We start from the raw sequence: 14,035 nt of genomic DNA on the forward strand, positions 1-14,035 counted from the left end.
AAACTTGCAAACTAAAGTCAGACAGCTGTTGCTTTACTTTTGGATGTGCACAGATGTGTGTCAAATTGGCAGGCTTTGCGGAAGCTGCTTCTACTGCTGTTCCTTGTTCACTTGTAAATAAATAGCTTTCACCCCAAGTTGAGGACAAATAATGACAACTGGGAGAGAAAAAACACAGGAGCAGAGAAGGAGGGAAAAGAAAGAAGTTAAGGAATTGGTAGGGGGTCCTGGATGAAATGAGCTCCTGCTAAACCTTTCCTTATTTATTATTATCTCAAACGTTTTCTGTCCTGCTCCAAAAAGGTCTCCAGAATGGCATGCATACAGTCAGACAGAGATCATCCCTATTGTCTGTAGACTTGTAATCTTAAAAAGACAGGGCATAAAAGGAAAGAGTGATGAGGAAGAGAAGAGGAGCAAGGAGCAAGTGTTTCTTTTCCTCTTTCAGTGGGAAAGGGGAGAAGGTCTGAGCTTGCTACTGTCCTGCCTTGTTGAAGTCTTCAGTAAGTCACCAAGGGCTTATCTACATGGGCAATTTACCCTGTAGATAAGCCCTTGGTCCTTACATAATGCTTTGTCCTTACATAATGCAGGGCCAAACCCACAAATCTGTCTGGATTGTCTTCACAACATCCACACCTAGTTTAGGGCTTCTTCCCCTTAACCCACATTTTAAAAACTCACTTTTTGCTGCAGCTTTTCCTCTCTCTTCATAGTAACAGAGGTGAATGCCTTTTCAGTCCTGGTTTCTGGGAACTGCTTGGCATAGCCACTGTGGGTGCAAGTTGCTCTGATATCAGAACAAGAAACTTGGTGTCAATAATGTGGCTGGGTATCTCATTCTGACCCCAGCAGTGGTGCCAGGTGATGAATGAGGGCTGTGTGAGAAGGCAGCTGCCCATCATTGGCTGCAAGAGCCAAAAACCCAGATCAGATCAGGGGCAAATTTGGAGAAACTTCAGGGCCAGAATACTCTCGGCTGGCAAACCCTGGGACCAAAATGTCTGGGCTCTCAATTTGGCCCTCTGGGACAACCTAGAAGACTGTATCCTCTTCATCATGACACTGTTCTTTAGTGGCTTTCGTACAGTTATTTTTCAAAAGTTGAAATAAAATATAATTTTAATCACCTAAGATCAGTGTGTAAGGGATCTTGTATAGCGCCTTTGAGAACTATGTGAAAGAAGTTATAGCATAAGCTTTTATACACTTGGTCCACTTCCTCAGATGCAGGTCATCAGAGTCTACTTGCATCTCATGTCTCAAAGGTGCTCCAATATCCCTTTGCATACTGATCCAGACTGCTTACGACTGCTTTGCATACTGATCCAACTGCAAAATAATCTGACAGGTCATTTTGCAGTTGGATCAGAGCAATTCAAAACAACTACTAGGAGCCACAAAATGGCTCTAAGTGATTCCTGCAGCCCACGGGCCTCATTTTGCCCACCCCAGTGTGTACCGAAGTGGGAATGGTACAGCCCTCTCGGTGTTGTTGGATTGCCTTGAGCTCTAGCCAGCACAGCTAATGATGAGGAAAGCTGGGAGCTGTAGTCCATCAACAACATCTGTATGATTCCCACCCTGGTGTGTACAAAAATAAATGGACTGAAAAGGTCTGATTCAGTATGATGCAGCTTCCCAACACCATTTCAGTGTCTGCCCTTGTGCAGAAATATCAAAAATGATTGCAATTTGTGGAGTCTACATTGCACACACCCCTTCCTTTCTGTAGAGTGACTTCCTTCCATTTTTTGGTACCACTTCCGGCTCGGCCGGATGGGAACTGAAATGTTGAGCCTCTTGGGTTGGAACCGCCCTGGCTCTAGGATATGCTTCATATGCCTCTGTGTGCATGTTTTATACAAAGTTAGTGTTGCACAGCTCCTCTCTCGAAAGTATAAACAGGTATTCCAGATCAAAGACTTAGTGGGAGTCTTAAGGATGTGAAGAGCATGGAACCTATGAAAAGATTCATAGGTGGTGAAGGGAGACCAGCCACTTGGTTAGAAATGTTTATATCCTAACAGGTTTTTTTTTTCTTGATGTGGTTTGTAAAAAAAGGGTTCATAATGAAAGCAAAATTAAGCAGAAATGATATGAACACCTGCAAGTTGAGCTGCAGCTAGCTGCTTATATATACCCTCTGCTTGCTGTGGTTAATTTCTTGAAAAGTGACTGTGGTCAAGCAGAGTCTGAAAGCTGACCTGGCAAAGTGCCCTCTCTTCTGGAAGCCCATCTTACAATATGAAGCCTTTACCTCTGATGTTTGTGTATTTGCTCAGTGGTGAGTGAAAGGGAATCTGAACATGTACAGGAGAGGACTTTCATCTATTTTTATGATGCAAACCAGAGCCTCAGTACTGAAAGCAGACTCCAGATAGGTGGTGTGTGTGTGTATTCATGTGTGCTGTTGCATAGTGGTGCAGATTCAGTCGTGATATCTGCCCTGTGTTGGAATACTATGCAAAGCTGGTACATGGCAACTTTGCAAACATTGCTGGTGAAGATGTTTAGCCATCACAGCAGAGGAACAGCAAACCATCAGATATCAGGCTGCATGTGTTTTACACTATTTAAAACTAATAAAAACAATCTTGAATTTGGTTTCTGCAGTCTGGTTTCTGATGGTTTGCTATTCCTCTGCTGTGATGGCTAAACATCGTCACCAGTGCTATTTGCAAAACTATCATGTACCACCTTTGCATGGTATTCCATTTTGTGTTCTTTGACATACTCAAGATGTGCTCTATACCTTACAAACAGCAACAGAGCTTTGGACAGTTGCATTTATTTTTGTTCTACATCACCCAGAATCTCCCTGCCACTCCTTTAAAAAAAATAGGAAGGAGCAATAACCCTGGGACAGGTGATATTATTTGCTGCACTTTTCATCAGTATTCAAAGCATTTCAACAACTGGAGAGTGAGAGAGACAGAATGCTTTGCTGGGGTGGCATTTCATTAGGGGTTTCCGAGGCAAGAGCCAACCAACTATCTTTAGGTTTTGCATGCCTTTGTGTTCTCATCTGGATCTAGTAGAGGAATGAAAATGAGTCTAGACAGAGGATCAGAGCAACCGTTAGTCAGAGCAATCATTTAAAGCAAACTAAATGAATTGGGAAATTTAAGGGTTTGCAAGGTTTCTCCTTCTTAGGTTTCTTTCATTTTCTAGTTTTTGGAATTTTGGATGAGAAAGCACAAGTAATTTGTATGTATGTACTGATTTGAATGGCCTAGATGCCTTAAAGGAATCAGATCTCTTCTGAACTTGGAAGCTAACCAGGGTTAGGTATGGTTAGTACTTGAGTGGGAGACTACTAAGGTGCTGTAGGCTATACTTTAGTGGAAGACAAGAGCCAACCACTTCAGAGTATTTCTTGCCTAAGAAAACCCTTTGATATTTATGGTGTTGCAACATACCAATAGGCAACTTGAAGGCACATACACATATACACACTGTACATGATATAGCCCATCTAGCTCTGTATTGCATACACTGACTATACACAGAGGATCTCTAATGTTTCCTAGCCCTACTTGGGAATGCCAGGGATTTCACCTGGAACCGTTTGCATACAAAATCTGCCACAATAATAAAAAAAACAAATGCTAGTACTGGTGCCAATAAAAATTAATTCATCCTCAGAAAGGAAAAAGACTCTGATTAAGTCCAAGGTTTGATGGACTTAAAATGTCTTATAATATACAAAGAGACCATCAAGGAAGAGGCTACTTCCTTGCTTGAAGTGGAAAAGGGAGTAGTAGAGGTGTGTTTTTTTAAACTCTGCTCTTTCGTCAGTTGTAGCTATTGGCCATGACATCCTTTTCTATTTTTAACCACCAGTTAAAATTCTGGAAAGGCTGGATCTATACAAAATAGGACATTCAGTACTGGCACAGCACACAAACACAAGCCCAGTCTTGCAGTTCTCTCTCGCTGTAGTATCCAGGACAGCCTCATCTCTGGCAATGTGTATTCCTCACCACTATAAATAATGCTCAGAAAGAGCAAGACATGCAGAATACACAGATGAATTTGTGGAATGAACTGGGGAATTTAATGCTTCTCAACTGGCCCTTTTTGCACCACTTTCTTGCTCCCTGAAGCAGCTTGGATTCAAACACTTTCAAACTTAGGAAAAAGTTTGCACAAGCATTTTTTTTAACAAAGGAGAAAGTGGACAACTAGCCAGTTTCATGCCAGATCTTCACTGTGGGCAAACATATTTTCCTCACATCAGGTCTGAGCATAGAAAATTATTACTGGACACTTCTATTTTGAGACCAATACGTGCTGTGTGGGCCTGGGCTTGCTATTTTTGTTCCCATCATTGGGATGACAACAAATGGCTTAATGCATGTCCTTTCTTTCCCTTCTTCCATGTCTGTGCCACACTCACTTCCCACCTGGAAGGTTTTGCTGGTCAGAATTGTGAGAAAAACATTGATGATTGCCCAGGAAACGGCTGCAAGAACGGAGGAACCTGTGTTGATGGGGTGAACACCTACAACTGTCAGTGCTTGCCTGAATGGACAGGTAATGCATAAATGCCAAGATTTTGGGTAGAGGTGGCAAGGTTGGTGGTGAGGCTAGACCTAGAGGCTGATAAGGGGGCAATTAAATTGAAGACTGAACAAACCTAATTGCTCCTCAGGAATCTCCAAAATGCTGCTCTCCTCACTTTACAGCAGGGGTAAATCTACACATAGAAATAATGCAGTTTCACACCACTTTAAGTGCCATGGCTCCATCAGACTGAATTCTGGGATTTGTAATTTCATGAGGCACCAGAACACTTTGGTAGAAAAGACTAAAGACCTTGTAAAACTGTAAATCCCAGGATCCCATAGGATGGAGCTACAGAACATAAAAAGCTACAGCTCTTTTAGACTCTGCATGCATTTTAGACTCTGCATTTTAGACTCTGATTGGGCAGCAGGATCTTGACAAAATTTCTTTTTATTCCTCCCTCCTCCATCCTTTCCTTAGGCCAGTACTGCACTGAGGATGTGGATGAGTGCCAACTCATTCCCAACGCTTGCCAAAATGGGGGCACCTGCCACAACACCCATGGCGGCTACAACTGTGTCTGTGTCAATGGCTGGACCGGCGAGGACTGTAGTGAAAACATCGATGACTGTGCCAGCGCTGCCTGCTTCACAGGAGCCACCTGCCATGACCGCGTGGCCTCCTTCTACTGCGAATGCCCACATGGACGGACAGGTGTGAACGGGAGGGAAGGGTGGCAGGGAGATATTAGTCAAGGAGAAGAGTACAGCCTAGCAGAGGAGCTTGTGTTTAATAAAGATCAAGGAGGGGGAATGTCTTTCAGTTCATCTCCACTGTCCAGATTTAGTTTCAGAGCAGTTCTTAGGGAGTGCGCATACTGGGCTTGGTCTGGGACCAAAGGGATGGAATCCAAAAGACCAGCATATTTCAGCTTAAAGCTCTTCTTGCCAGTAACTAACCTTTAGGAAAGCCATTTTGACCTTTAAGAATTGAAGGGGGGGGGGGGTAGATGGAAAAACCAGGAACACCTTAAATGATGATGTTTGGGGAAAATTGGTGTGGCCATCCAAGGATCCCAAAGGGCTGGATTGGGACCACAGTCTAGAGCATAGGTAGGTGCCCCATTTTCCTGTTGATCCTTGGAATCAGACTAACTGACTTGAGACATTTGACAGAAGTGACATATTGAGAGAGAAAAGGGCATTTGTTTTAAGGAGTCCTCTCTAAGCAGTATTGTCTTATCTCCCAACAGGTTTGCTCTGCCACCTTAGTGACGCTTGCATCAGTAACCCCTGCAATGAAGGCTCTAACTGCGACACCAACCCTGTTACTGGCAAAGCCATTTGCACCTGCCCAACAGGCTACACTGGACCTGCTTGCAACCAGGATATGGATGAATGTGCACTGGGTAAGTGACCAAACTTTAGTAGCCAGGGAATAACCAGGAATAGATGCTGTATTGAGGAGGAAGAGGGACTGGGAAATTTGATATCTTGATCAGGAGTTTGTCTCATATAGAAACTAAAACCGAGTAAGGAACAGAGGTTGAAGGCAAATAGAAAGAAACAGGCAGACAGCAATTTACAGGAAGTTTCTGATGCTGTCCATAGACAACAGTACTTACAAACAAAGAACCAGTGATGGAAAGGTTCTTATTTAAAGAAAGAATCCCACATTTCTGCTTTGGTTTTGGTGCCATTAATTACCCTTTTATTAACAGGAGTGCAGTGGGTCTTCAAACATAGCTTAGGCACTGAATAGACAGGTGGCCTTGAGTTTGTGAGATCCATGACTTGGGGGTTTAGACCAGCCTGCCTTCATCCTCCTTCCTATTAATCTGCTGTTGTTGAGAATCAGCTGTAGGAAACTACCGAGGGAGTCATGGAAAGGGATAGAGAGAGAGAGAGTGATACATCTCGTATTTCTTCTGCGTGCCCACTCAGGGTTTTTTGGTGGTTTTTTGTCCTTGCAAGATGTCTGAAACTTTGGCTGGATAAGGTTCTTGCAGCCTTTGATTTTTAGTGGGAAGGCTGGAAGTGAAAGAATAAAACAATACATTACCAAATCTGTTCTTTGGTAGCCTCCCGCCTTTGCTTTTCTGTTAAAAAGAAAGCAAAGCCACTGATAAATTAGGCATATCTGCCCCCAACTAAAGCTTCTAACTGGGTCTAATAGTGATGAGAACAATTGAATGTAATTGTCCCCTTTGTCTGTTTAATTCATTAGGTGCCAACCCTTGTGAGCATGCTGGGAAGTGCATCAACACAGAGGGGTCATTCCATTGCCAGTGTCAGCAAGGCTACTCCGGTCCTCGCTGTGAAATTGATGTGAATGAGTGCTCCTCTAACCCTTGCCAGAACGATGCCACCTGTTTAGACCAGATTGGAGTCTTCCATTGCATTTGCATGCCAGGTAAGCCAGCAGAATGTTGCAGATTGGAAGAGGGGAGCCACTTTCTGCACAAGGGTTGGATTCCGTTTCAGGAAAGTTTTTGAGGGCCTCCTTTCCTGCAGCAGAGAGAGCCAAAGACAAAAAGGTGTGTAGCCAAAAAGATCAGCATATTTTAGTTTAAAGCTCTTACTGCTGATAACTAAGGCTTAGGGGAGGCATTTTTAACCCTTTAGAATGAGGAAAAATCCCATGCAAAAGGTTGGAAATCATCAAATGGTGGTATCATGGGGAAAGAGAATTAATAGTCTGAAGAAATTCAGGATTGGAAGGGACAGGCTCCCCACTTCTGTCCCATAGCATTGGATTGGGGGTGACATGTAAGATCCAGCATGGTGTAATGTTGCTTTAGGATTCCAGGAAGCCAGGATTCAAATACCTGCTCAGCCATGTATCCCCACTCCAGGTGACCTTGTGCCAGTTCTGTTCTCACAACCTCAGGGAAGGCAGTGGCAAACCATATCTGAATAAATCATGCCAAGAAAACCTCATGAAGCAACTTGGAAGCAAACAACAATAACAATAAAGAGCAGACCAAGCCTAGAAGTCAAAATGACTATGAGAATAAATAAATATGTGGCAAAACACTCTGCTTCAAGGGTTTTGAACTCGGGCAAAAGTGGAGATAACATAAGCCACAAACAGACACTTGTCTGTTGCCGAAGAGGTGAAGCTTAAATTTATGGCCTGGGGAGGAAGGAAAGTTGGAACAGAAGGCATCTGTGCAAATGCAGGTTACCTGTGAATGGATAATGGGTTTGAACACCTTCTTTAATAGTGAACTCAGAAATGAAGCCAAAACTGGAGCTGCCAAGAAACTACAAGAAAAGGGATTGGCTTGTTTGGAGGAATGCCAGTTTTTGCAGAAATTCAGAATATCTCTTAAAAGGTGGAACATGAAGGAGGTCTGTTGCCATTTGCTGTTGTGTGCCTTCAAGTCAGTTTTTACTTATGGTGAGCCTAAGATGAACCTATCAATGGTTTTCTGGGGCTGAGAGGGTGTGACTCACCCAAGGTCACCCAGCTGGTTTCCATTGCCGAACAGGGAATTGAACCCTGATCTCCAGAGTCATAGTCCTATGCTCAAACCACTACACCACACTGGCTCTCCTCACCCCAGTACAATATCCTAATGAAGACTGTCTGTGCTTAGTAGCTTCCAGTGGTTCAATTGAAATTGGAAAATAATACTGGGAAGCCAGAGCAGAGCAGGATGGTGATGTTGGTGGAAAGGGGACTAGTTAGAACCCAGTGGGGAGGACTTCTGTTGGAAAATAAATAAGGCCAGGCTGAAACATTCTTTGCAGCTCTCTCTCATATTGCAGAATGGGTTGTGTGTGGGCTAAGCCACAACCAGTATCATGTCCTCCTTATATGAGAGGAAGTGGCTACCGAGACAAGTGGGGTCCCATTTTGCAACTGGTTTCAAGAGACAGTCTGCTTCTGCAAGTTGCTGTATTTTTCCTACGAAGGGAAAGATTATTGTTGTTTTTATTGTTGTGTGCCTTCAAGTCATTTCCACCTTATAGTGACCCTAAAGTGAACCTATCACAGGGTTTTCTGGGGCTGAGAGTGTATGACTCTGCCATGGTCACACAGTGCACTTCCATGACCAAACAAGGAATTGAACCCTGATCTCCAGAATCATAGTCTAGTGCTCAAACTACTACACCACACTACCTCTCTACCTGGGGCTTACCTTCTTTTTTTATTTCCCATGCAGGCTATGAGGGTGTTTACTGTGAAATCAACACGGACGAATGTGCCAGCAGCCCCTGCCTCCACAACGGGAACTGCATAGACAAAATCAACGAGTTCGCTTGCGAGTGCCCCATAGGTACTAATGGGAGGAGGAAGCAGGGGGAATTGATTATTTTGCCTTCAGCTCAAAGTCTTTGTAGTAGAAAAAGAGCTGAAATTAATCCACCACCCAGAGGCTATGCTAGGCTGATGGATTTAAACCTAGTCGAAGTAGGCAGCTCAAGGGAAATAACCTGTGCTTTGCATTATATCTTCTGCTTTTGGCAACTTAGAGGAGAAGTGTGTTTGTGTGTATTTGTGAGTGTGTGTCTTTAGGGTGGGGGAGATTAAAATTTCAAATATGAGGGTCTTAATTTTAGAGGAAGGGCTGCCATTGCTACTGACCATGCTGGCTAAAGGAAACTTCCATGTTCAGGGATAGTCTATCTCTTGTTAACACATGCTGCAAGAAAACAACAAAGCAGAGTTGGCCATTATTTTTGTCCTGGCCACCAGCTTTCCTTTCCTAGAAACAGGACACTGCTCTAGATGGGAGTTCTAGAGAGCTTTGGAATGTTACTCTTTGGATTATAACTGCCAGAATCCCCTTGTAGGTTAGATCTTTTCTCCAGATCCCATTCCTAACACTGTCTGGAACAGTGGCAACACTGACAATTGGTGTCTTTTTGAGGCTTCTCCACTTGTTGTGAGCTTGTAGCAAATTTATGTGAGCCATAGAAGAAGGCCTTCTTCAATAATGGGGTCCATCAAGAAGTCATAGGATCATAGAGTCTTAAGAGTTTGAAAGGACCACATGGATCTTCTAGTCCAACTCCCTGCCTTGCAGGAATGCACACCTAAAGTGCTCCTGAAAAATGCTCATCTAACTCTGATTCAAATACCTCTGAAGAAGGCAAGCCTACCAGTTTCTGGGCAATTCATCCCACTGTCAGACAGCTCTTACATCCAGAAGTTCTTTTTAATGTTTAGTAGATGGGATCTTTTTTCTTGTCATATGAATCCACTGGTTTGTATTCAAGCCTCTGGAACAGCAGAAAACAAGCCCACTCCGTCTTCTACATTACATTCTGTCAGATATTTCAAGATTTAGACATTTCAAGATAGTTATCCTTCTCATGTGTCGGGCTACAGCTTGAATCACTCCCATTATCAGTGATGCTGGCTGGGGGTGCATACAGCTGTAAGCCAACATATTTGGATATTATACCCAGCTCACCCCCACACTGGGGCAGATGCTCTGTGTTGTTTTTGGCAAAGGCAGGGTAAGGTGTAGATCATGGCTAGGTGTCTGGCGAGGGCATAGGGACCAATTCTAACCCAGATGAAAACAAAACTGGAACCAAACATTTCTCACTTCCAGGTTGTTTTGTTACTTTGCTTGCTTGCTGCATTCATTTGGGATTCTTTTTTGTCCTTCTTCACTTTGAGCCTTTGGACAACGTTTGGGTGGTTGTTTTTTGTTTTTTTAAGTTCCACAGGCCACACTTTTCTCACCCCTGGAATACGAGGTTTCTATTCTACTGATAAAAAGGGCCACTTCCCCCCATCTCTCTTAGGCATACCCTATGTCTCAAGACGATCCTTCCACCCCACCTCTTTTCTGGCATTAAGAGACCTTGAAGCCAAATTCTGCCTCCCCTTCATCTGAATATGAGAGAGAGAAAGAGAGAGGATCGATTTAAATAATTCCAACAACAAGCTTTGCAACTTGAAAAGGGCCCCCCAGCTTGGGAACCGTCATGGGATGGGGCAAGAGGAAGGCTGGGTATATTCAAATAAGGTGTTGGAAGTCCATGGGGGTAAGGCAAGTGAATGGGTGAAATCTGGCTAATCCGTGAAATAGTCCGTCCCCCCCACCCCACCCCAAACCCTCGCTCTGGAAGTTGAGAAGCCAGGCTAGAGATGCAAATAAGATGTTCTCAGAGCCGGTCCCTCATGGGTCACTATGGCTCATTCAGAACCCCAGGCATCTGTCTCCATGGTGATGGAGAACAAAGTGGGGAGGGCTTGCTTTGGTCCAAGAAGAAACTTGTTGGATAGAGTCCAGTACCTCCCCCCCATGTGAAGAGTACATCCATGCATTAATGTAGAATGGTATTCTGTAGCTCACAGTAGCCAGCAAAAAAGGGATTAGGACCCCGCCACCCTTAGATTTGCATTGGAAAAAGTTCTAACTGTAATCATCATTGCACAGTTATAGCAGTTTGATCCCAATGTGTTTGCCATGCATCTGTCCTACAGTATCCTAGGATCTGTGGTTTAGTGAAGGACTTAATAATTCTCTCCAAGTGGGTTCTGGTCTATTCTCCTAAACTACAGATCACAGTGCGGTAGAATTCAAAGATATAGCCATGTTAGTCTGTAAAATCGGAATGTGAAGAGATCCTGTAGCGCCTTTGAAACTAACTGATAAAGAAGTTGGCAGCATGAGCTTTCAGAAACTTCAGTCCACTTCCTCAGATGCATTTGCAAATGCAAACTTCCAAATGCACCTGAAGAAGTAGACTGAAGTCTAAGAAGGCTTGCGCTGCTAATTTCTTTCAGTTAATCTCAAAGGTGCTACAAGATCTCTTTACGTAGAGATCACAAGGTACTTCATGGAAAACTAAATCACATATATTTGCACTGTGCTAGTAGAGCAATTTGATACTATTTTAACTTTCATTGCGCTATTCAATAAAATCCTGGGATTCATTGTTTGGTACAGGACAGAATTCTGTGCTGAAGAGCTTTAGCTTGCTGAACTATAACTCCCAAGGTATCTTGAGAAGAGAGACTGAGGATGAAATAAGGGTAATTTGGGAACTGCAGTTCAGGAGAGTAAACCAAGCAGCTCTTGCAGAGAACTCTCTCATAAAGCTGGATTCCATAGGCTGGAGCTATGATAGTCAAGGTGGGATTAATGTGCTGTAATTGTGTGGTATGGACACATTGTGTGTGTGTTGGGGCAGGATCCTATATTTTTCAACTTCTTTGTACATCCTGATACAAGGACAAGTGAAGGGAGCCAAGGATAAATTGGTGAGTGTGTGTGCAAGCAAATGGACTAGAGTAGAGGTATTGTGCTGCACCGTGACATGCTTCCCAGAGCTAAGCTACCAAATGTATAATAAGTAAGGGAAGGCGGGTGGAAGCGAAGAGGCACAGTTGGCCATCACTTCCATACCAGGCAATGAGCCAAGTAGAGCAACTGAAAAGGAGGCTGTGCAACATGGATCTATGGCATGCTTTTTAAAGTCTCTACAAAAGACTTCCAGAGAAGTCTGGGGAGCTGGGGGGGGGGGGGATTGAGGAGACACATAGTGTGCCTAGTTAGTTTGTATTTTACATTTGTGGGAAGTTTTGTTTTTGAGGCATGGCTGGGAGAGGGATGGGGTGGTTGTCCTATTTTCCATATATTTTTGAGGGCAGGGGAATCATAATAGCTATTGCCCTTCCCAAGCAATGCAGACCAAGAAATACATTACAGAACTTATCAAGGAGTGGACAGCAAAAAAAGTTAATCCATTTATAGAATTACGCACTTAATCATCCATCCCAAGCTGGCATTTTATCCTTTTGCCGAGACGTTTTGTAGGAGAGAAGTTAGGAAGTTTACAGTGACAACTTGGAAATGGTCTGTGTAATAATATTTCACAGAAAAGACATGAGAGGCTTGCTTGGTTTTATTGTCATCTCTCCTCCCACTATGTATGTTGTCAGACACAATATTTCCCTACTTCTTGGCTGCCTACAGTTTACTTGTGTTAGTCACTTTTGGCTTAAATGGAGGAGGAAAAATAACCCAGCTCTTACAAAGCTTTTATTTCCAGTTTGGGTGGTAGAATTCAAAGACACAGCCATGCTAGTCTGAAAAATCAGTATGCCAAAGGATCTTGCAGCAACTTTGAGACTAACTGAAAGAAAGTGCTACAAGCTCCTTTGGCATGCTGTTAACTTTTGGGGGGACTACAATTTCCAGAATTCTCCAGCATACTGATTGGACTTACCCAAAGATTATCTTTTCCTAAGGTCTAACTCGGAGGAGTTATCATACTTGCTCTAGGTGATGAATGAGTTGAGCAGCCCTTTACGCTCCTGGTTTCATATCTGGAGTGGTTGTTGGTATTTGGCAGAAACGGGAAGGGAGCTCATAGTCACTGGACAGGCCTTAGTGCTGAGAGGAGGGGGGCCATTCTGGGCCAGTGGCCAGAGCCTGAGAGTCCTTGAGCCAAAATCTCTTCTCCTCCCCGCACCCGCCTTTGTTCCCTTGCAGGCTTTAACGGTCACTTGTGCCAGTATGACATTGATGAATGCGCCAGCACACCATGCAAGAATGGAGCCAAATGCATTGATGGCCCCAACGCCTACATGTGTGAATGCACTGAAGGTAATCGGGAGTCTTTTTGGAGGAAGTGTATTGTCTCTCTGATGACTAAAGAAGGGTTTTTTTTACCCCATAATGGAGCAAGATCTTGAGCTTATATGGCCAATGTGTCAAGTGATCTCCTGCTAGGGCAGGAGAGGGATGTCCTATCTTGGGGAGGTTGAGTGTTCCACTGGTAAAAATGTGGGGCCATTTCTGCCATGGTGACTTCAGCAGCCATGCTGCTGTGCCTTCCTTGCCACTCAAACAGAACCGGAGTATTGCTCTGCCTTGTCTTTGAATCCATGCCCAGAAGGGCACTACCTGAGTCACAGGTCCCTGATAAGACTGAGGGAGCCCAGTGCTGCTCTGTATCTTTTAACCTGCCATACAGATTTCAGAATGTGTCCCAAATATATCCAATGCCAGCATGTAGGCAACTACACTAGGATTTGACCCTAAGGTCCTGGATAGCTAAATTTGGCTTAGTGGGTCATCAACAGTAGCAGTTTAAGCTAAAAACAGTGAACCCTATGCCTAGCCTTGTTGGTGCAATTCCAAGGGCTCTTACACAACAAAATATTTGTATAGTGTGCCCATTTCCTGCCCCCTTTTTTCCTCTGTCTATCTCCGGCTGCATAGAGTTCCTGACACATAGAGATGACTTCCTCCATCTTGGCTAAAAACCAAAATGGCCTCTCTCTGTGAGGCGCCTCTGTGTGTTGCCATCTTCCCCCTCTCCTCAGGCCCCTCGCCTCTGCAAAAGGAAGAAAGCGGGAACAATTTTTAAAGAGAAAAATGAAAAATGTTGCCACCGCGGCCACCCCCCTCTCAGCCACCGCTACCCGAGGCACGGGGTTGTGTGCGCTCGCTGAGTGAAACTCAAGTAGCATTTGGACAAAACCGACGCCGTAAGCCCTGAGCAACAAACAGTGGGGCTTTTGTGGAGTTGCTCCCGCCAGAAATCTT

General features: G+C 44.0%; 1 protein-coding gene across 1 annotated transcript in view; it reads left to right on the top strand.

The window, feature by feature from the left end:
- NOTCH1 (notch receptor 1) overlaps nucleotides 1–14,035 on the top strand; it is a 93,156-nt gene that overhangs the window by 46,725 nt on the left and 32,396 nt on the right. Inside the window, exons 5-10 of the mRNA XM_089535116.1 lie at nucleotides 4,417–4,539; nucleotides 4,993–5,226; nucleotides 5,765–5,920; nucleotides 6,739–6,924; nucleotides 8,684–8,797; nucleotides 12,977–13,090. Coding sequence (XP_089391242.1) covers nucleotides 4,417–4,539; nucleotides 4,993–5,226; nucleotides 5,765–5,920; nucleotides 6,739–6,924; nucleotides 8,684–8,797; nucleotides 12,977–13,090 — 927 coding nt within the window. The remainder of the gene's footprint in view (nucleotides 1–4,416; nucleotides 4,540–4,992; nucleotides 5,227–5,764; nucleotides 5,921–6,738; nucleotides 6,925–8,683; nucleotides 8,798–12,976; nucleotides 13,091–14,035) is intronic.

The sequence above is a fragment of the Sceloporus occidentalis genome, unplaced genomic scaffold (genome assembly GCF_023333645.1).
Source record: "Sceloporus occidentalis isolate IW3139 unplaced genomic scaffold, rSceOcc1.0.p SCAF_8, whole genome shotgun sequence".
Classification (NCBI taxonomy): domain Eukaryota; kingdom Metazoa; phylum Chordata; class Lepidosauria; order Squamata; family Phrynosomatidae; genus Sceloporus; species Sceloporus occidentalis.